At 46.1% G+C, this 24,199-nt stretch overlaps 1 protein-coding gene across 6 annotated transcripts in view; it reads right to left on the minus strand.

The window, feature by feature from the left end:
- The window catches only part of EVL (Enah/Vasp-like), a 159,640-nt gene extending 141,540 nt beyond the window's left edge, over positions 1–18,100 (minus strand). For 5 of the 6 annotated variants that reach the window (XM_069783480.1, XM_069783477.1, XM_069783478.1 and 2 more), the window contains exon 1: positions 12,325–12,398. In XM_069783480.1, coding sequence (XP_069639581.1) covers positions 12,325–12,383 — 59 coding nt within the window. In that variant the 5' untranslated portion in view covers positions 12,384–12,398. Of the gene's footprint in view, positions 1–12,324; positions 12,399–17,713 lie in introns of those variants that run through there. The other variant, XM_069783475.1, reaches the window with a different exon arrangement.
- Positions 18,101–24,199: the final 6,099 nt, after the last annotated feature.

The following is a 24,199-nucleotide window of genomic DNA, read 5'->3' on the forward strand; positions in this document are numbered from 1 at the left end:
TTTTCCAATTTCTTCCCAGAGCATCAGCAAGACCCAACGTTTTTGAGCCAGATATAGCAAGGACATATGTTTTATAACATTCTATGGCAAATCAAAACCACAGCAGGGAGTTTAGGTTGCAAAGTATTGTTCTGAATATCATGTTTGTATCCCTTATTTGTTCTTCACATAAAGAAAGATTGAAGATTGAAAAACTGATTCATTTTTTTAAGAACCTAAGAAATATCACAACTCCTCCTTTTTGCAAGACTTTTCCTGCAAGACTCCTTGGAGAGGGTCTACTGGTTTCTTCAGTCAAAATGAACACAAAAATATCTTTTTTACATAAGCTGCATGTTACACTTTAGAGTCAAATGCATGTAAATCACAAAAACGGCATCACAGCAAAAGCCTTTACACAATCCATTAAACTGGGCAGCTTTCAGGGCCCCACATCATCTGAACATCATCAGTTCTCCAGTTTCCAACAGTAGTGGGGATGAGATTCAGTTTCCTAACAAAAGGCCAAGAACTAACATTCATAAAGCAGCAAAACAGTAACACAGACCCCGTGTTTGGGCACCTTGCTTTGCTTTCTACATCCAGAATTTTCCATACCTCTCCTAATTTTCCTGTGACTTATCTAATAAGATCCAGATTTCTGAGGTGGGGAATGAAAGAGTGAGGGAAGTCACGCTGCTTGCTTCACAGCTGCGTAGTAAAGTCAATGATAAAGTCTGAATTCTCATTTTGGCTCTGCCAACTCCCAGACCTCTGCTCAATGCACAGTCCGAACTAGGGAGGTCTTCGACAAATCAAACCATTATTGCAACCCGCCCCAGCGGCCCCCAAGCCCTGGCTATCCACCACTACTGTTCAAGACCCAGCAATGTTTCTTGCAGCCAGAAGAAACCAGGAGAGCTCGGGAGGGAAAGCAGAGTAGGAGGTCACGCATACAAGCTACCTGCTCAGCCATAATTGCATGGCTTACCGTTTCTCAACTGAATGATCCCATTTTCTCAGTCTATCTTTAAGAAACACCTACTTACGCTATACAACCGTGATTAACTACCTACAGTTGAGCTAGTAGCATTTTTACAGCCAAGTAAGGAGCAGCAGTACAAATTGCCCTACACTACCATGAATCAAGCTTAGTACAACACCTATTGCCTCCCTACCTGTGCTGACTGGGTCCTTTTCATCACTCAGGCTAGACTAGCAGGCCAGCCATGCAGAACACACCCAGTCTGTTTCACAACCGGGTCACAACCTTGGGAAAAGCAATGAGATACACTGCTGTCCACCCCAAAACTGCACAAAGTAGGTGTACAGGACCAGGAAAGGACAGAAGGGGAAATCAGGAGCGAGTTTTGCAATCAGATCGGTCTTGGCTCTAGAACCACTGACTGATATTTGTACACCAAACCCCAGAGCAAACTGCAGCAAATGAAACTTTTTTCCTCCCAACAGTGCTCACCGCTGAAACATTGCATAGTTTCGCTGCCGTCGTGCCTGGCATTGCTTGGGGTTCAAACCAGTTGCCTAAACCCAAGTGTCCAAGCACACGTACAGTGTCTGGCATCCAGCTGGGCTCTGGCATCCCACAGGTCATGGCCATCAGCCACACATCCATCACTTGGGTACTCCAGATCATTTGAAATGGAACTGGACACCAATTCAGATTTAACAACTGACTTGTATCTTTGAGTGTTAAATATTTATTCATGAGGCAAATCCTACTTCCCTCATCTTTGGAGGCAAAAAGAGGTGAGAATCACCTGTCCTCTAACATGAGATACATTTGTCTTTCCAAGTATGAATGACTTCCTGAAAGAAATGGTCAGGTCATCACAGATAAACATCCCAGTCAAATCCTGGCTTAGCTAATTTCTAATGAATGAAGCTACAGAGCAAACAGTGCATGTCAGTGACCTTGAAAGGGAATACAGAAGTAGCAAGGCTCTGCAAATGAATTCCCGAGACTCATAAAGTGAGACATCATCACAAAACCTCAAATACTATCCAAAACTTATTCCCCTTGCTCACAAAATTCCTACTAAGTTTCCAGCCACAGACAGGCATCACTATTCTTCCACATTTTGAACTCACGTTTCTATCTCAGAGCACTGCAGATCCACCTAACCTGACGCCTGCTCCTTCCAGCCTCACATTCCTAGTTGCATTCCCCATATCAGCTGCAAATAGCTCAAGCTCTCTTAAGTCACAAGTATCTTGCTTTCCCGTCCGCTCCCAGGGGCACTACCACTCTTTGATACCTCAGGCTGCTATTAGATGAGCGCAACATTAAGTGACATGACTATTATCAGACAGTGTTGGTGGCTGGAAAATACAAGCAGTGCTGGACCCTTGGGCTGCCTCTGCTCCAGGCTCACCACCCGCTCCACCTGCCCTTTCTCCAAAGACATGCCAGCACTAGCTGGGTATTACCTTTGGCACTGTAGTGGTGCAGGGTTGGGGACAGAGATCAGCCTGTACAGCTGCCTCCTCCCCTCCTCACAAACAGAAAGGTTCTGGGCAAAGCAGAAAAGAGCTGAAATGTTATGTTGGGTCAGTACGAGTGCAGGAATGGCAAGAACAGGTCAAAGGTAAAGACAGTGGAGGAGAGGATCCAATATCCTGGGGAGAAGGATATTTTGTACCCTTCGTGGGACATAAAATCTGAAGGATAGATACTACTCCCACAACCAGAGTGTGTTGACCTCACCTTCTGTCCCTTGACTTCTCAACCTCTCCAAAAACTATTATTATTTAACAGTATTGTTGATGTTCGAGGGTGTCCTTTCTGGTATCAGTGTCATGACAGATCCATACGGCGCTGCTCATCGTTGTGCCCCAGGTCTCCAACATCAGTGTGGCCTGGAGTTCCTCTTCCCTCAGGACTTCACTAAATTGTGCAGCTTAAGTCTCTGCTATATTTTTATATTCCACTGGTTTATCATATGGACAGGGGATTCAGCAACATCCACAGTGATTTTTAGCTTATAATCACAACTTTCTTCTCTAAGCCCTCTTTCTCTTTCAACTACTTCTTCTGAAACCATTTCAAAATGCTGCTGTGATAATCTTCTCTCTCCTCTCTCATTCTCCCCATACAACTCCAAGTCTAAAATGCTTCTGTCTCTGACGCCTTCCCTTCAGTTTATTATTTATCTTTATCATGCTGGCTCTTTTAACCCACCACAGTTTCCAGGGCATCAGGAACATAAAGGAAATGTTCCCAAGGACTGTAAGGAACAAAAGGGTGATAGCAGACTAGATTATTCCTAAACAATCCCATACTTACATAAACAGAAAGTAGCACTCAACAAATGAGTCGTTAAAAAAAAAGGGTATAGAGACATAATTATAATAAAAACATATTTGAATCTGCTCAGGAATATGAAAATACCAGGAATTTTTCATTTTATGTTGAAAACCTACTTTCTCTACATACTTTGGACCAGACAGAGGTCCAAAGGGGTCTTTGGCCTCTTTTGACCAATATACCGAGTTCTCCTCCAGCAAATATTCCTGGGGAGGGGAAAAAAGGCACGCAACACTTGCAAGTTATCACTGCACAAACACAGGAGATTCCTCGCTGAAGAACCGTATAAAGGAAACTGTCACAGAGCCAAAATATTCTCTTGTGACAGCCAAGCTTCTTGCAACTTCCCAAATAAGGCCATGACTTTAAAGAGCATGTCTTTTCAAAGCCTCATTGATTTTCATCGCCTCATGAAGAAGCACATTGTTTATGTGTCTGGGTGTGCTGATATTAAAACAGGATGAGATGGGCACAGCTCAGTGGTTTCAAAGCCTGGTTTCCAGACAGAATGAACCAAATAATCACAGGAAGCTTCTAGAGGCTGACAGCACTCCTTTGGCCACTATTTTGAAGTGATTCCTTGTGCAGGCTGAAACTAGGTGTGAAGATGCTAACAGGGACAGCCAGCATTTCCTAGTACACTGGGGATAGATTTCAAGCAAATTTTGAAGCACAATATTATATTCCTTCCAGCCTCCCAAAGTTCAGACAGTTTTGCATCAAAGTTAGGGTTCATGTTAAAGTTCAGGCCAGGTTTCAGGTCATCTCTCTATTTTTCAAATACCAGTTTACTCAGCTTCAGAGAAAGAAAGAAAAAAAAAGCTATGGAATTAGATCAACTTTGCTATATCTAGTTTGTATTTATTATCTATTCTTCTCCTGAAGCCTCTCCAATAGTTTCAACTTGGCAAATTGTTGAAAATTATTAGGTGCTTCAGTTCTGCTACTTATTTTACACTTGAAGCACAGCACTATGAAATAGGATTATTTTTTTTTTCACAATCCTTTGAAAACAAAACAAGTCCTTAAAAAACACCCTATGCAAAAACTTGCAGCCATTCCAGTTATTTGGTCTTTGCAATTATAATGTATCCGTTCCTATAATAACCATATGGCAAAAAATACACTCACAGAACTTTAAAGCCATGGACAGAAGAGGAAGAAAAGCAGTAAGAAAGTGGGTCAGTAGAGCTTGTGTATATTGAAAGCACAAGCTACTTAGGTGATGGCTATTCAGAAGGTACATGCTGTAGTCCTACATAGATAGGCACAAAGGAGACAAAAAGCTAAATGAAAACAGTACAAGCCACAGCCAAGTAATACATGACAGTTGTACCTAAACACTGAGCAAATCAAACAAAAAAGGGTTGACCAGAGGTGAAACGAGTCCCCACCCTCTCCACCTGGATCACACATTCACACTCCTGCCTTTAGCCTGTGGAGCACCATGCAGCCACAAACCAGGTCAAAAGATGGCTAATCCAACAGAAAACTGATGAATTTGCTTTAGCTGGATTAACAAATTAACGAGACATCCCACAACAAAATGCTCATGAAGTCCCACACAAGGAGAGTGGTGGGAAGGTCCTTCTAGAGCCAGGGGGAATAAACACACAGTTACACCAGTTTAGGCATAACTAGAAAACTCTAGAAAGGTAATCTGAATTAACATTTCTGTAATGAATCAAACCACATTAGATCCCTGCAGACACACTCATTATTAATTAAATCAACCCTATTTCGTATTTAGTATAATTTACTTTGATGTGAATTAAGCTTAATCAAATTAAGGTCACTTGAATGCTGAATCAGAGAATATATCTAATGGTTTAATTTAGTTTACCTAATTTACTTTACATTCACATTTTTGGTGATTTGGATTAGTTTTCCTTCACATCCTTGTACAGACAGCTTTAGAATAGAGAGAGACAGCAGAAGAGATGCTGGAGAACTCCGCCCAAAATCAACAGTTTTGAGCTGTCAATGAATTCATTCCCCAGGAAAGGAGTACTAGAAGTTGCGTATCCTGCTGAGGACAGGTTGGCAGGGCTGCTGCATGCTCACTCTCCATGAACGCCCTCCCCTGTCTCTCCATCTTTACTATAGTTCCTCTGGAGCCCAGAGGCTGGAGAGAGAGAATCAGACCCTGCAAGTCTTCACCTCTCCATCCTCCTGCATTTGCAATATCTGAACAGATGTTGATGAGCCATGAGAAATGCATGTCCTGAAGGAAACTGAGGCAGCTGATGTGGTTATTTTTTAAATAGCAGGCCACTAAAATATTTGATGTGTTTTGTACTGTTAGGAAAACACAGCAGCTATCAAAGTTGTTTTTAATAAAATAACAAAAATCATAAAAGCCCACTTCTTCAGGCAGATGTGTTAAAGTCATTTGTCACGTTTATTTCACAGTTTTAAGGTCATATTCTAATTTTGCTTACCCTGCTCCAACACTTTAAAAAGTCACCACTGAGTCTTCTAGCAAACTCCATTCACATTCCTCTTACATGACTATGCTTTTTACCATTAAAGAGATTTTTCTGTATATACAGATATGTAGACAAATGCACTCCGTCGTATTTAGGGCACTAGTCATCTGATATTTTCTGCGATGTAGGTACCATCTGTGAAGCTGAACTGCAGTTCAGGCCTATCATATTGACATGGGTGTTGGGGAATCAGAGATGGAAATTGATATTAGATTATAATCCCACTGCATTCAAATAGAAGGTGAGGACTCCAGCAAGGTCAGGCTTAACCATAGCCTCTAATACCCAAGGATACCTCTAAAATGTTTGCTCAGGGAACCTTTAGCTGGGTTGTTTGTTTTGCGGTGTCCACTCAGGATTATCATCTTTTAAGGGTCACAAAAGGTGTCCAAACCGCCAAAGCAAAAGGATGATGAACAGACCATGATGGCAATAACAGATGACAGCTGGTATCAGGGTGCAACTAAGTCTGCAGTGACAGACTGACCAAAGAGATCAAAGACCGGAGACCAGCGTCAAGAATAAGAGGCCATAGAAAGCATTCCTGAGTAAGGAAGAAGGACTATTGTTTTAGCAATTTAGCATGGAAATCCTTCGCAAACCACTGGGTTAATCAGACTGTGCAGTGATTTAAATTTGAGCTCCCAGAAGCATGAAGTCACCACCGAGAGGAGGGTCGGACATGGAGCACCATTTCCACTTGGGCTGCCCCAATGCGCCCTGGCCCCACCACAGCCTTCCCTCCCGCTCCCCGCACCGCTGCCGGTGTGATGCTGACAGACATTTACACAGCTCCATGGTGAACCGGTTCAGGGGATGGAGCCAGCTGAAAACAATGCCACTTAGCTTTCAGACTGGGAGCGCTGACTAAACCGGACCCGCACCAGTACCGACGCCAGAGCCCCCGCCACACTCAGGACAGCTAAATGCACGATGCAAAGCATTTGCCCCACACACCTCCAAACAAGCTTCATAGCTTGAGACATGTCCTTGTGTGCATTTATTGCTCTTCCAAACTCACTTCCATCTTCCCTAGCTTGCTGCCTGGCTCAGACTCCCCTCTGCTATTTCTGTAACACTTTCATATTTAATACCATGAAATTTTAAAATAGTATGCTGGCTCAGGGTTTTTGAGATCCTGCAAAGAGTTGCAGTCACGCAGTTCTGGCACTATTTTTGTTTGGCAAGACAGGACAGAAGAGACAAGCAGGCCCTTGCAGCTCACCCTTGGGCAACATCTTGAGGACCACAAAACGAAGGGGCGTTCCCTGGGGTCAACACGACAGGCCCAGTGGGACACACACACACGCATTCCTCAGTTATGCTAAACACTGCCCATCTTTCTGTTCATCTATTTCCATTTTTGCTCATGAATCCCCAAAAGGGAAGGACCCACCTCACCTGCCTCACCAGGACGGCTCCACCAGCCCCAGCGTTCCCCACCGCTTCTCAGTAAACCTACTCCTTGTACCACCCGCCTGCCTCCTCCGCTCCTCTGAGGGCAGGGGTTGTTTTTGACTTACTGCCAGGTTTTCCATTAATAATTGTTCATTTGGGGGAGGAGTATTTTAAACAAGAGATGCTTACATTCCTATTTGTATATGTTAAAAGTGAGGACTTCCATACAGAGGAGAGGAGTAGGGTAGCATTTGGCTCCCTTCCTAAAAGCTACAACATTTCCCTTGCTGAGCTCAGCCTTCACATGAAGAAGCAAGCCTTCATCGCTCCATCAGACCCCAATCCTGTCAATACTTGCACATGTACTTAAATTTATTACGGTCAGTGGTCTTGTCACAACGGTCATTAGGTTCACAAACATCAAGGATGCTGTTCCCAGTAATAAGGTCAAGAATGTGTACAAGGCTTTTCAAGATTAGGACCTTAATGCTATAGCATCAGCCGGCTTTCGTCCTGCCTCCCGCATTAGAGGTGGGCAGCTGAAATCCCGGAGGATGGAGGGGGATGGCCGTCTCCAGGCTGACTTGCAGGTAGAGCAAGGCACTGCTCTGGACTGCTCCTGCGTGTGCGATGAGCTAGACTGCCCCGGGGATCACCACTCACCACGGCAATCTCGGTGGCAGTTGTATGTGATTCATATGCTGTGAACTAGCATTTGACAGCTCAACGCCAATTAAAACAAATAGATACAATGCCAAGAGTCAGCAGGTCAGGCTCCGGGAGGATCCATCACAACGCCAGGCTACCAGTGGAGTATAGGGAGGATCCATCGCTGGGCTACCGGCGGAGTCATAAGATGGTGTTGTGAGTTACAGACAACAAACAGGGACAGATATAGGACATTTTATTAAGCATACGGATAAAATGAATATATAAGTCCATGTTGTCTCTCTTCCACTTATCTGTCTAGTCAAAGAAATTAATTGCCTGAGAATAGCAAGGCTGCTTTATTTGGGTGATTCAGACCCTTACTTCTCAACATAACAGCTGTGGGATCAAAAATTGACTTACATTCACCTAGGTGATGTATTTAGTTATTTAATAGAAAGATTAGCATGCAAATGTATTGCAGCGCTCAACACTAATGCATGACAAAGTCAGAATATTAAAGTTACCTCATTCTGTCAAAATATGCTAGTCCAGTATTTCTCTCATTTTAATTCACAAATCCTTTTCAAAAAGGAATTCACAGATTATCTCAAATCCCAGTACTGTTTGGCAGGTGGGAACGAGAGTGACAGACAAAACACAGTCATTTAGTAAAATGATAAGTTTAGTATAAAAACATTTTAACTAGGTAATAAGAACAGTAAGGAGCTAATGCCCATGGGTACATACATACAAACTGCATGAAAATATGTGCATATGTGGATGATTTTAACTTCCTTGTTTCTGATTTTTGAAGGTTTTTGTAGGCATTTTTGAACTCTCTTTTGATGTCCTCTGGACCACAAACCACAAATTAGGCAGTGCTGGTCTATTCAGTGCTGAAGATATATTCCTACTCATCCAGCATACGTGTAACAGATTTATTTCCAATTACAGCTTTTTCACTTGAATTTACCTACTTAAGCTAACCTTTTATCATGAGCATTCAACAGCCCTGGTTGTGTTTAGCTGTTCCTGCTGCATGCAAACATACACCCATGCAACATCACTGCAGCCAACCTCCTCATCTGTGTACAGCTACAGAAAAAAAAAAAGGATACAGCATGCAATTAAAGGGATTATGGTGACCACGGCCCTACTTTTTGCTAATACCATTTCAGTGTATTTTCTAGATCTCCTCGTTACTGAGGGAGTGGCTTACTGATGAGGGATAAAGGAAGGAAGCACAAGGAGGAAGCAATGCACATGCTGACTAAGCAGCAGCGAATGATGGGAAAGGGAAAAGAAGAAAGAAGAGGAAGGAATGAATGGACGGCAATATACAAGGAACTTTACTATAATGCTTAGCACTTAGTATAAATATGCTTGTCATCCTCAGAAATGCTTTTTGAACAGGAGACTCTGTTCTAGCAAAGCAAGGACTTCAACAGGACCAAAGTTAAGCATATCCTTAAATCCTATGCTAGACTGAGACCTAGCTACTTAATCATCTTAATTCCCTCTCAGGTAAGTACTGTCATCCTCCAGCAGATAAAGAAATGAAGCCAAAAAGGTTAAGAGATTTAGCAGCCGCAGACGACACGAGGAAGCACGGCATATCTGCACCATGGAGCTCACCACAACGACAAGGACCAGGCCTGAACCGCCTCGCTGCAAAGCCAGACCCAAACTGCCATGTCCTCCTTGCTGGAGCATCTACCCGTGCCTGCACCTGTGGCAAGCTACAGTACTACATTAAGCCGAGTTTCTCTACACAGCTTGCTTCCCTCCCCACCTCCCCCCCAGTAAATCACAGAAAAACATTGTTGTGGTTTAACCCCAGCTGGTAACTAAGCACCACGCCGCCACTCGCTTCCCCTCCACGCCCCAGCCCCAGCCCCAGTGGGATGGGGGATAGAATCAGGAAAAAACAAGTAAAACTCATGGGTTGAGATAAGAACAGGTTAACAGAACAGAAAGGAAGAAACTAATAATGATAATAACAACAATAATAAAATTACAATAGTAATATTGGAACATACAAAACAAGCGATGCACAATGCAATTGCTCACCACTCGCTGACTGATGCCCAGTTAGTTCCCCAGCAGCCATCCCCCCAGGCCAACTCCCCCCAGTTTATATACTGGGCATGACATCACATGGTATGGAATACCCGTTTGGCCAGTTTGGGTCAGCTGTCCTGCCTGTGTCCCCTCCCAACTCCTTGTGCCCCTCCAGCCTTCTTGCTGGGTGGGCACGAGAAGCTGAAAAATCCTTGACTTGGTATAAACACTACTTAGCAACAATTGAAAACATCAGTGTGTTATCAACATTGTTCTCATACTGAATCCAAGACAACAGTATTCCAGCTACTAGGAAGAAAATTAACTCTATCCCAGCTGAAACCAGGACAAACATGTCTATCCATCCTCGTACCTATGTGAAGCTGAAGAAAGACAAGAAAACTATGAGAGCTCAAGTTACAGGAATGACACCTACTGCCTGAGAAATGAATTGCTCACCTAAACGAGATCTGCACTCAATGGCGAGGGGTTTCCAGAGAATAAAGCACCACACGGACACGAGCTGGCAATGTGCGCTCGCAGCCCCGAAAGCCAATTGTACCCTGGGCTGGATCAAAAGAAGTGTGGCCAGCAGGTCGAGGGAGGGGATTCTCCCCCTCTACTCTGCTCTCGTGAGAGCCCACCTGGAGCACTGCATGCAGCTCCAGGGCTCCCAACATAAGAAGGACATGGACCTGTTGGAGCAAGTCCAGAGGAGGGCCACAAAGATGGTCAGAGGGCTGGAGCACCTCCCCTATGAAGAAAGGCTGAGGGACTGGCCTGGAGAATAAAAGGCTCCAGGGAGACCTCAGTGCAGCCTTTCAGTACTTAAAGGGGGCTTATAAGACAGATGGAGACTTTTTTACCAGGACCTGTAGTGACAGGACAAGGGGCAACGGGTTTAAACTGAAAAAGGGTAGGTTCACATTAGACATAAGGAAGAAATTTTTTACGATGAGGGTGGTGAGACACCGGAACAGGTCGGCCAGAGAAGTTGTGGATGACCCAACCCTGGATGGGGCTTTGAGCAACCTGATCTAGTGAAAGATGTCCCTGCCCGTGGCAGCGGTGTTGGACTAGATGATCTTTAAAGGTCCCTTCTGACCCAAACCATTCTGTGACTCTGTGATTCTATGAAAGACGCCCAGCCTCACTGCTATCAGGGTGATTGCACGAAAGCCCACAGGAAATTCAGGCAGGAAGGGAGGTTTAGTGATGAGAAGAAAGGTGTTGAATTCCTGGTCAACTGTATATATAACTCAGGGGGGAAAAACACCTCCATCATGAACTCAGGTGAAAAATACCTTTTTCTGGACAGGCATCATGGGTAGTAGTTAAAAAATGCTCACCCATACTACCAGCTAGGCTACACAGTTTGTAGTGCAACCACTGGGAAGCCTGAGTTGGAGGGTCTGCAGTGGGTAAGAGGAAGAGCAGGAGTAGCATCTCAGTAAAAGCTAAATTTTAATTTATAGTAATAGCATTCCCTGGAGAAACAGTTTCCTGAGCATTACTGGTGGTGCCAGGGAGCACTGTCTCAATCTTTCAGCCTCCTGCTTGCTCCCACCCTATATATATACCCTTTATGTATGGAAAGTGTGAATTTTCTTTTATTCTGTCTTTGTGTGTAAAGACTTCATGATCTGGTTCACCCTACCAAACCACAAATAGCTAAATTGGCACAGCTGAGGGGAGCAGGAACGAGAACTCAGAAGAAATGTATAAACTAACACTGAACTTGAAACAAATGTAAGGCTTGAATGCCTACATCAAGAAGGAAAATCGAAAGTTTCTGGCCCCCACATGTCTCTCCCACTCCAGGACTGTGAAATATCCAGTGAAATTTAATGCTTCACTAGTTGTTGTGATGTTACAGAATGGCACTTTGGATAGTCAGAAATGTGAAGGAGGTTTCCAGCCTCAAATTTTTGGTAAGGATTTGCCCAGTCTGTCTCCTGTGATTAACAAAACCTGATATTCTTAATGCTTTTATAACTTTCAAATGAAGAATAGTCTTGGAAAGACCGTCAATACCATTCTGAGTGTTTGCTCAATGCAAAAATGCAAAGTCTCACGGGAAGAAACATTCTGCAGTGCTAAATACCCCAGAAATGAAAAAGAAAAAAAAAAGACCAAATTTAAACTGTTTTCAATTTTGCACGGTCACAACCCAGACTGAAACACACTTTGAGTGTTACTGGGTGACGTGTGTGCACACCCATGAACACAGAACCATCACCGGCAGAACGTGCCGGATGAACCGTCAGGTTACTCTGCTTCCTCCAGTGCAGGCTAGAAACGCCTCCGCTAGCCCGAGTACTGGGAAACAGCCTATCCTTACACTGCAAAGCTCCCCGTGGGCTAATTAGCCAGGAACAAGGTAGATTAACCCAAGCAAGGCTGTGCGCTGCCATGACTTACACCCTGGGGGCCTCAGGGCAGCCTGTCTGGAGGTCTGGTGTCTTCTCCCTGGGCTGCATTACGGCCGTACTCCGGCAGGGATGGGGGCTTTTCTGGTGCGCGGCTCAAACGCGTCTTGGTGGAAGCTCTGAGCTGTAGCGGGACGGCTTTCGGTCGCTCCCCCTCGTTATGGCGCATTAGATCAAAAAGCAGATGAAATGGAAGTCTTGGGTAGGTGACTGCGGATGAAATCTGCCTAAGGGCGAACAACAGGGTGAGATGAAGAAACGGTGGCACAGCTATTCCACCTCTCCTCCCTGCTTCTGAGAAACTGAACCTAGAAAAAGAAAAAGCGGGGGAAGCACTGTGGATCCCTAGTGTTTTGCAATAGCTATGAAGAAAACAGAAAATATATCCTGAAACTCCACATTCTCTTGTAGGAGGAATATCAATGTACACTGGAGTAGTTTTTACTGTTTATCTATTGCAATGAAGGACAATACTGAAACATCAGCTAGTATTTTTTTTTAAACGTAAATAGAAAGCAGATAAGATGATACTAAGAGTCAGATTCAGCAAAGAAACTTGAAATATCTGCAGTGACCTTCTCAGATAAAGAAAAGCTATAGCTCATTCAACTTATTTTAATTCTGTAATTATTAGGATTGAACATTAGTCAGGATTCATTTTATTTTGGCAGCAGCTTGAGAAATCTTTTCTAAAAAGGTTCAATACTCCTCCTTACACAGTGCCCAGAACTGGGAGAAACTATGACAGATAGCAAGAAAAAAAGGAAAGAAATCACAAAATTGCTAACTTGCAAGACACAGGAGATTATTTGAGCCTGAACTGTGTTTGCACTTTTGGAAAGATTTTGATGATTTCTTACAAGAAATACTTAAATACTTACAAAGAGGGAAGTATTGTACTGTCCAAAGGAAGCACCTAGCCAAGTACAAAGAAAGACTATGCAGGCACCTTTAATTGCGACACACTTCTAACGAAGCTGTTCTGCATTAGGGTGTCTGTTGTTTAACACAGTCTGAGTGATCCGGGAAAGTGAAATGCCACACAAAACCACAATATTGAATTAAAAAGACCTGCACACACGTGAAAGATTACCTTCAGCCTTGATTATACCTCTACAGGAATACAAGACAAAATACTCCAAAAAAGAGGGAATGTACAAAAAAAGTCCAGAGTTTATGTTTTATTTTAGAGAGGGGAAAATAAGTTTATTTTTTAAGTATACAGAACAACAATTAGTGTAAAAGAACAACTGGCCTGCCTGTTCACATGTCCTGACAGTAGGGTATGTTGAAGGAAATCCAGCATCGCTCGGTTCCCAATGAGCCGCTGCCACTGCCTTTGCATGGCCATAGCCAGCATGGTGCAACCTTCAGCGGAGGTCCAAAATTTGCTGACAAAGGAGTTTGTCTGCAGCTAGAGCTAAACCACCCCTCTAAAGATCTAAGCTGAGCTAACAAAAGCAATTTTCTGTCAGCAGCATAGTATCCACACTTGGGATTTTGCTGACGAAACCATGACAGCCGAAGGGCTGGGTGTTTTCTCATCGAGTGACACTGGCAGAACTGCGTAGCACAGATTTGGCTTGAAAGGCTGCAAACCTAAACATACCCAAAGGCGTGACTGCAGAAGGTGGTGTGCCAACTCCCAACCGCCCCCAGGAACCCACAGCCACGCACGCCGCAACGCCAAGGCACACAGCGGGAGTCAGAACATGGCAAGACAGAGTTTTCAAATTAAACAAAAATTAGCTAAGTTACAAGCATACTGCTCCAGCTCAGAAACCAATTACTAAGTGACAAGGTTAAATGAAACTTTATAGACAACTTGATTCTGTTATCCATCTCAGGGGACACTAATGCTCTCCTGCAGGAGACAGTACGCTGGGCGACACAGGCCACTAGTCCAGTGAGGTCAGTAACCCCAATTCTGATGACATCATAAGCGAAACCAACACGTTCTCTCTAATTTGTTACAGATGCAAACAGAAAGAAACAGTAAAGAAAAAGAAAACTTAGAAAATAACACTGCGTACATACAGCTCTGGTTACCCTCCAAGCAAACTAAAAGCATTGGCAAAACTCTTGAGTTATCTCATGAACTGCTTAATGAATATAAAATGTGGAAGACAATGAAATGCTCGATACATTGTGTTTCTTGGAACAAATTTAAAGACCTTACTTGCTTATGTCTGAAAACAAAAGGTCTAAGAAGAAGGATGTATAGACGCTTCCTGTTATTAAAACAGGTTTATAGTATGAATAGTCAGTTCTCTTTTTCTCAGGGTGTTGCTCCATCCCCTTAAATTAGGGCTAAACACAACAGCTTTTTAGGATTTCCAGTTGGCAGCTATACAGAAATGTCAGAACAAAAAGGTTGACTTTAGCTAGAGAACTCTATAAATGTTTAGGTGCTAAGGGACACCATTTTCCCCAGAAACTTCTGTACTGCACTCATTACTTTGGGTTGGATTGAAGCATGTTACGACAAAAGAGTAAGGAGGTACAGTTTTAATCTGAATAATCCTGTTTAAAGGTTGTTTCCATCTCTGGATATTCACTGTATGTTCTGTTTAGGAAAAACAAAGTGCTTAAAGTGGGAGGTTTTCCCCCACATCACTGCCTCAGGACCGCAGCACAGAGAGCCAACTTACACTCACCACAGTCATGGCAAAGAGAGAGACAGTGAAGATTTTTTCAGGGATACACCCAAAACACTATAGCTGGTTTTTATTTTTAAGAACAAAAACCACTGAAACACAGATGCTTTATAAACTACATGTATGACTAAGAAATGTGAGGCTACACCTCTGTTGACAGAATATAAAAATCTTATTTTCATCTACAGCAATATTCATAGACATTTTCCCAAATATGAGCTAATTCTGTTACTTCCAAGAATAAATAAGTATCTGCTGTAGAATAACCTCAACATTTGTTGTATTAAAGCAGTATTTTTATATAGTAAGAAGTAATAACACCTCTGCACTTGAGCATTTTCCACCCAGGAATCCTAATCCACTTTCGAGACAGAACATCTATTATAACCTGTTTTATTACTAAGACCTGTGGTACACCCACTGTACACACACTTTACACCTTTGAAGTGAAGACACAAAGAAATTATCAAAAAATGGAAACCATCACATAAATGCAACTGTGCAAAGAAAAGCACTGTAATCTATTCACCACAAAAAGCAATATAAATAAAATACACATGGCTAAGCAAATGTTTTAAGAAGGTTTTTATTAAATGATTGTATAGCCTGGCAGGGTCTTTTGGAACTATATAGCCTATATTTATTAAACAAGAATTGTTACCGAAAAAGGTTTTAGGTGATTTGCAGACATATTTACTGACAAGTACAACCTATTCAGTAATGTCTGTATATGCAGGGAAAAAATAATCAGTAATGGAAACCTTTAAAAACAGGAATTCATTCAAAAAACCCCAAACAAGCACGTACATTAAAGTATAAAAGTGGCTTTAATAAGAAAAGACTATTTTAAGTGTGATACACCTGCAGATGCCAAGCATCATACGGGGAAAACGGGAAAGGGCAGCTGTACAAAGAAGCGCCCAGCAGCACACAGAGACTAACCTGGGGTGCTGGCTCCCCCACCTAGACCAGGCGCAGTCTGGCATTAGGTGTCCAACCCGGAGAGGCATCCCACCCATCATCATCAAAAGTGAGGATATGGGGAAGCCCTGAAGCCCGTCCTGGAGTGAAGCTGCTTTTTCTTTCCAAAATGCCCTGTAGCTCACCCAACCCTGAGACTGCCCTAGCTCTCACGATGGGGATTCTTTGGATGCATTATGCTACCCTAATTCACCGTCTGTTTTCGTGGGTCCCTCTCTTTCCTGCCGCCTCTTCCGAGCAAAAGCACAACCACCAACTGCAGATGTTCCTGTGGAGCAGGGTTCCTTCAGTGGGAGAAACTCAAAATTGTTGCAGCCTTCCAACTAGCCCCACGGTGCCTCCTCGGGGGGAAAGATGTGCTTATGAGTCAGAGAGTCAGCTTTCCTTCTCCATGGGGGAAGAGCTCTACCAACCCTTCTTCATGGGGAAGGGCTCTACCAACTGGGCTACTAACTGAACGGGAGGGAGCAAGGGAAACCTTCACTGCCGTCTGTTGTGGTTGATGACTTATCTCTGGAGGTCTCTGAGCAGCGTCGTGATCAGACCGGGTGAGACTGATGCAGATGCACTTTTCTGTGAGGAGACCAGAGGGGTCTAGGCCACCGGTCGCATGACACTGCAGGCTTGTGTGCTTTTGGCCCTCCCCAAGAACTTAATTTTAAGCAAATGAAGAAAACTAATGGCAGTATAAATGACTAAATAAACTGATGCAGCTCCAAGCCTTTGACACACACGATAAGTGTCAGGAGTACATGTAGCTGTAACCGCAGAGGAAGGTTTGTAGACTTCCACTGTACTTCTAGGAGCAACGCCAACCTTGCAATTCAGGGATCAGGCACCACAGAAAGGTATCTGTCTTCAAACTGTTACTTCTATTTTTAAGGTTTCCCAAAGCGGTTTTGCTTTGCTAAAGATAATAATTAAGTGGAAAGAATCACTAGTGTTAGAAGATGAATCAGAGGCTGGGTTGCTCCGAGATACTGACAGCTCAAGTGAACTCTTGAATAAATGAGGAAAGAGAAAGGTTTGGAAGAGTATGAACCAAAACAACACCTTCCTTCCTTCCTTCCTTTTTTCCTTCCTTCCTTCCTTCCTTTTTTCCTTCCTTCCTCCCTTCCACCAGGCTCTTATCCGGCTGCAGGAAATCTGGGGATGGGGTGGGTTTTTTTGCTTTTCACATGCACAATGGACAGACTGACCTCGGGAAAACTACGAGTTGGAGCACTCGGTGCCTGACGAGAAGGAGACTCCGGGAGATCGGGCACGACCTGTGCTGGATGCCCGGGAGAAACCAGCTCTCTCCTCCCGTCGGGAACTCCTCTCCCCGCCCGGAGGGCACTTCGTCCGCGGCTCGCCTCGCCGTACCCTCCGGGCTGGAAGGCACGGCAGCACTAAGCAGGATCCCCGGCTGTACATGGCAGCACTATTTTCAAAGCGCTTACAGCCTTTTGTAACCGCCGAGATAATCTGTCATACGGATTTAGGCACTGACGGTCAAACATGCCAAAAATGTCACCACCCACTCGTATTATCCATCCGGTGAAGGACTAGGAAGCGCCGCATTGCTTAACCTCTCCTCCGCCTTCCACCCGCCGAGGAAATCCCCACCCCCCACGGCGTGACACCACCGCGGGGGGAACCGCGGACCCCCCCCCCCCCCGTCCCCGGGCCGGCAGGCAGGCTCGGCGGGGCTCCCTGCCCGCGGCGCTCGGCGCTGCGCATCCCCGGCCCGCCCGCACTCACCTCATCTTCCCGGCGGCGGCCGGCACCGGCACCGGCACCGGCACCGGGGGCCGGGGGCCGGGGGCCGGAGACCGGGGGCCGGGCGGCTCCGGCGGCGGCGCCGCCCCACTCGCAGCGCCGGGCCCCGCGGCGTTAGCCGGGCAGCGCGGCGGCGGGCAGCCCCTCCGCCGGCCCGGCCATGTTGCCGGCTCCCGCCCGGCTGCGCTGCGCGTGTCTGTGTCTCTGTGTGTGCGTGCGTGTGTGTGGGCAGGACAAAGCGCCGCTGCCGCCCGCCCCGCTCCGCTCCGCTCCGCTCCCACGCGCGGCGGGGCCGCCCCGCCCCGCGCAGGCTCCGCCGAGGGGGTGGCGGGGGGAGCGGGGCCCGCCCTGCCCGGTGCCCGGTGCCCGGTGCCCGGTGTCCCCCCGCGGGCAGCGCAGGTGAGGCGGGGCGGGGGCGGGGGGAGCGGCCGCGCAGGGCACCGGTCGGCGGCACCGGGCTCCGCCGGGCTCCTGGGCCGGGGCCCGGGGAACCGGCCCCGCCGCGTCCCCGAACCGCTCCCGGCTGGAGCAGGGCCAGTGCTGCGGCTGCAGACCCCTCCTCTGCCGAGTGCCAGGGGGGTCCTGTCTACCAGCGTTAAAAATCGGTGCTTCTGTGGGTGGAGGCAAGGGCAGAAACTCTATTTCCAGCTAACGCTGCAGGGAAGCTGTGTTTTCTGCTCCTTCACCACTTGCCCCAGACGAGTTTCCCTGCGAGCTCTCTCGTCCTGCTGTCGGCCCCTCCATCCCCTGCGCCCACCTTCCCCACCCCCCCGGGGGGCCCTGGGCTGCCTCCCAGCCCTGCTGCTTCTTCCCATCCACCTGCCCTCCCCACTCCACATCCCAGTCCCGTCCCTGGCCCGCCGCTCTTCTCCTTCCAGTCACCTCCCGCCAGCTCCCGTGTGCAGCCCGAACCGCACGGTGATGAGCTCCACCCGTGGGAACAGCTTCTTTGCAGGTCCAGAGCCTGGAGCTGCCCCTCTCCACATCTCTTTGCCTCTTCCCGTGCACCACCCACTAGGAAAAGATGGTACTGAAAGTGGTATCACTTGGATATCCTCAAGGATCTGGTACGATAAGGGACCAAATATTGCAGTTACTGCTCAGGTCTTCCATATGTAGGTCATCATAACTTCACTGGCACTTCTCAAGAGTAAAGGCTCTTCAAACTCACAGTCTGTGGGTCCGTCTCCCACGGATCTCTCCCAGTCCTGCATCATCCAATTTGGACTCCCCAAAACCCCCAGCAACCACGTACTCCCACAGCAAGCAGTGGGTTTCCAGGCAGCTAGCACACGTGTGCACGTTGTGTCTGGAACAGAAACGGTTTCTGGCCCTCCCTCCATACGTCTGTGTCCCACCGCTCCAATCACTCCCCGAGACCCTCCTCCATCCGCACGTGCCGTGAAGGGTAAGGAAGCTGTAGCCCCTCTCGCTGGGTGCAGAGGCAGTTTTAGGAAGGTGCAGGCAGCGTGGCTGGGGGAAGGTGGGCTGCGGGGCGGTGCGTACGGCTGGGAAGCCGTGCGAGCTCTCGGGGGAACGTGCCCGTGGTGCAGAGCAAGCAGACTGCGGGACCGTGCTGGAGACGATCGGGCATGGCACAGCCTGTGCAGGAGGTACGGAGCAAAGCAGTGGAGGCCATTTTTAATAGAAATACTTTACATTTTCATTTCTGTTTCTCTGAAAAGTTTAGGTTTCCATATATTCAAGCCAATACAACACTTATTTTTACTGCAATAGTAGCCTATGCCACTAGAATAAATGTTGCAAAAATCAAGCCCGTAGATTTGATGCCCTAGAGACCAATTTCACCATCGGCTTGTCAAGCCTTGCTGCTGCCTACTGCAGCTCCGTACCAAATAAAAATATACTACAACAATAACAACAACAATAATACGACAGCAACAAACCCCATGCTAGTAATAACATGTATGCCTTTTAATCAAGGCCATGCTTGTTTCTTGGTAGCTAATGCATGTCTGATAATTGCTGTTTTCAATGATCATTAAGATGTTAAAAAAATAATTAGGGACAGAGTTACTGAAGGGCTGGGGGAGGGAACATCCACCCCTTCTGTGCTTCACTAGCACAGAGCCCAGCTCGTGCCTTCCCTGCCCCATAGCAGGTCTGTGCCATCCTCTTCCCAAATCACCCCATTAATTAATCTAAGCTCACGTCAGACAGAGAAGGTGTCTCCTAAAGGAGCTCCTCCTATTACTAAGGGGCCTCCTCATTTCTTTGAAACCAAAGCTTATACTCCTTTCTTATAAGCAATTATCCTAAATTTCCTAGAAGGCACAATATATCTTGTTTGCATAAAGAAACAACTATGTCAGACCATAGATCTGACATGCAGTCTCCCCTGAGTGACAGTGGCTTGGAGAAACTCATCCACATAATTTGTGATGGGGTTGCTGAAGGTAGCAAGCTTATGAAGAAATAACGAGCAAAAATAAAACCTATTTGCTTATTACAATCATCTGACTAATCCTTTAGCGTGTGGGTCACTGGCCAGCGCATGCAACATATGGGAGATAGCATAAGGCAAGGAGGATGCTTATTAAACTAGAAAGTTTCATGGTAACTGTACTGGAACTTAAAACATGATTAAAAGAGCAAATCCATATGTGAGTTCACTGATGATCTGTTTTTTTTAAATGTAACTTCCTTAAGCTAGGTTTATAACAGGCACAGATCAAATAGGCAAAGAAACGTATGTAAATCATGCCATGGCTAAGATATAAAACTAGAGTAAGCAAAAAGTCTTCTGCAAAGACTTTTGTCTGGGTATGTAGGCTGCACAGCATAAAGGGGCACCTGATGTTGAAGGGAGACTCACGAGTCGTAACAAAGAGCTGAAACTACAACCACGGCATGCCCCAGCACTGACACATCCAGCCCCCGGCAGCTGCCCAGAAAGGACTGCGAACAACCAGGTAGGGCACGGGGGTGGTTTCCACCACTTGTGGCTCCGTACCTGCGCTGCCTCCTGAGCAGAGGTACCGTCCCTGGGCAAGTTGCAACACCTCACTGGCTCTAAACTTGTGTAACGTCTACCCTTGCAAAGCGTTGGGAGGCTTAATTGCACATGAGGTGGTTTGAGAACTGATGCAGAAATGCAGAGTATGTGAGGTTACTGGTCAATTATATTGGCCACTTTATTTATTCTTATATAAAGAAACAAGAGAGAAAAGGAGAAGAAATTTTACGTACTGTTAGAGATGCCAATCTTGCTGGCCACTAACGGCACAGAAATAGGAGAGCAGTGTTAAAAATCTTTGTTGTATCAGAATCCAGGAGGCTTCCTCATCAACATTCATGGGCTCAAATGTCCACCAGGTCACTGTGTTGATCGAAAGACATGACTGAACCATGTAATAATTGTTTTGCTGGGACAAGTCTTACACTACGCTGCTATCAGAACTACACGTCTTTTAAGAGACTTAAAGCTGTTCATTTGTATGAACACATACATCATCTCAGACTGTAGTCCTGTCAGTTCACCTGCTCTTTGCCCAGGGGGAAATCCTGACCTGCCAGGGTGTATCTCCATCCTGCTGGCCTCGTTGGCCTTCCTGCTCCCCCATGCACCTCTCCCTAATTGCAAATCCTCCTGCATGGCCTGACGAAGACCTACACAAGACAACTGCTGTCCCTAGGGTCGTGTCTTTCCTGGCTGAGACCTGCTGCGTGGCAAATCCTGATGGATCTGCCCCTCCGGGTCCTGCTGCAACAACTGCCCGGAGGTCTGCTCTTCTTGTCACTTCAGAGATTTCATGTTAGAAGGAGGAGGAGAATGCCTTCCTTAAAACAGTCACACAGCCTGGGGCAACATCCTCTGTAAATATTCTCATATCAGGAGCTCAAGGTCATCCAGTTGTCTTTCTCAGTGAGTCAATGCCATGTCCAGAGCTACATGCCGGTGCAGCAAGAGTCTCGTGGTGATTTTTTTCCCACTGAATTTGTCCAGCTCAGAGCTTTCTCCTGATACTCGCAGGCTTTCCTGTGGGCTTGTCCACAAAAATACCTGGCTCTTGTCAGGGAAAACAAATGTCCACAATAACTTGGTTTACACACTTTTTTTTGGATGGCTTTTCCTAAGCATGGGGGGACTTAGCCTTGTGAAAGTCACCCTTGAGAGGAATTCATTATATCAATTCATTATACTATGTCCGGTATACACAAACACATTTATTTCTAAAAAATTGTTCTCCAGACGGCAACGTGACTCATAGCTTTGCCAAAGCTGTAGTTGGGTTTCAGTTGTACAATTTCACGGACACCTTGCTGGGGCGCACAGAACACGATTACCAAATTCAGGTGCAAAGCAAGACTGAAAGATTCCCAAAACTCAGAGGGGCTCAGTCCTGGATGTTTGGTTTTCACCCATCACCATGATCACGTGCTTGGCCACTTAAACATTCCCTGCGATCGTCGGTGCCATTTGGCAAAGGTCTACATCCCACTTCTGATTTGTTATGGCAGCCCAAAAGACAGCCAAGGTGAGGCACTGGCGGTGAAGGAGCGCACATCACCCACCGCCCGCACGGGCAGCCGGTGTGGTCCACGCTGGAGGGAGACCGAGAGAAAGAAGCTGCGGCAGGGCTGCAACCGGAGAGTCCCCAAACCCTGGATTTCTTTAGCAACACTTCATCCAGTCTTGGGGTGAGGAGGAAAGAACGAGAAGAGGCTGGAACAAAGGATCAAGTGGCAGAAGAGTCTGGCAGGAGCTAAAGGGAATAACAGAATGGAGACTAGAGAAAAATGAGGGAAATACAGAGGTTTGGGATTTTTTTTTAACAAGGAGAGAAAAGGAAATTAGATGAAAAGGGCAAAAAGTAGGAGAGGAAAGAATGAAGAACGGAAAGAAGACAGGAGGGGGGAGTGCTATAGGAAAAAGCAGAGAATAAATAGGAAAAAATATACCATTGATAAAATACTTTAATTCTATGTTTTCTTACACTTCCTCAAGTGAAGATGGGAGCCAAGGAAAGGAAGGGTCCAACTGCGCTCTGAGGACAGTGGCGGGTGATAGTCAGTACCATCTCTTGGAAAGGGAGGAGCCCACTGGCACTTTTATTTTTCCCCTTACGCCTCAGGAGACCAGGGTTTCCAGTCGCTAGGAAGGCTGAAGCAGGAAGGTGCAGCCTGCCAGGCAGCCGGGAGGAGCTCTGCTGTGCAGGGAGGCCCTGCGGACCTCTTATGGTCTTATCTGTTCAAAGCCATCGGTGATTCTTCCTTAACAACTTTGACATGCAACTTAAAATAAAAAAAAGACACCAGTAAATCGCAAGTGTGTAGGCACCCAGTGTGCAAAAGCCAAACCAGTAAGGGTGTTTCCGAAGACCACGCACCCTTCTGCGGTCCTCAGAGATAACAGTGGTCCAACCTCCCCAGCAGCATCCCCAGAGACGCGTTTTCAGGCTAGGGTGAGGGCAGAAGGGCAGGAATGGGAAATATAAACATGCCTGACAATTCCAGTTTTCCTTTTAACAAATAAGTTTGGCTTCTTTGAAGAAATACTGCCTCAGCTTATGCTTTAGCCCCATCCGAGCACTGCCAAAGCCCATGTTTTGATACGGCATATTCCACGTCAGGGCATAATGTAGTGCCCTTGGAGGACAGTATGTATCTTTGCTGTCTCTTGCAGAGAAGGCTGTACTGAGCCAGGCAAGGAGCCGCTTCGTTTTGTTTGTTTTATCATTATTAAAATCCCCTTGGTCCCGCTCTTGCAAGGTCAAGATTGTTTGGGCTTGAACTTCTAAAGAAAGAGGCCAGACTTGTCATGGCAGGGTAACAAAAGCAGCGGTGTTCTCACCCAAAACTAGTCCAAAAGATCTCTGCACAGAAGCAATGCTGTGCTCATGAAGTCAGAGATAGTCAGGACTCTCCAGGCTGCTACACTGTGTGTGGCCAGATTTTCTGCTGAACAGGAGCTGTGCATACGGGAAATGCCAGAGGGCTTTTCACTTAAACTGAGCCTCCTGCCAGCTTGGTCTCCAACTGTTCGAGCCGTAGACAGAAACTCTCAGAGCTCAGCTTCTGCTCTTTTTAGGTGCTGTAAGGAGGCCAAAACACTTGGACCTCTGGCGTAATAACCTCCCCTGTGGTTATACACTGATGTCATAAATTCGGAATCATGATGTCAATCAAAGTTGCTGAAAAGAAGAAGCTGGGCAGGAAGGAAGGAGCCCTAAAATGTTGACATTTATCTTAATGAGAAACTGAATCCAGAATGAACAGCCAAGGCAACTGATTTTGTAGAGAGAGGCGTTCTCTTCTGGCTGCCTCAAGCAGACAGTTCCCTCTTCAGCATGTCTCTGCGGTGCGAGGGCAATGCAAGGCAATGACAAATTACGAGAATCTAACATGGCTGCAGAACTCATCCAGCCTTTTTAATTTTTGCTTTCTAACCATAATGACTGAACAGCCTGAAGGAGGCTTCTTTAGCCTACAACCTGGAATCTGAAG

Source organism: Haliaeetus albicilla, chromosome 5 (assembly GCF_947461875.1).
Source record: "Haliaeetus albicilla chromosome 5, bHalAlb1.1, whole genome shotgun sequence".
Lineage (NCBI taxonomy): Eukaryota > Metazoa > Chordata > Aves > Accipitriformes > Accipitridae > Haliaeetus > Haliaeetus albicilla.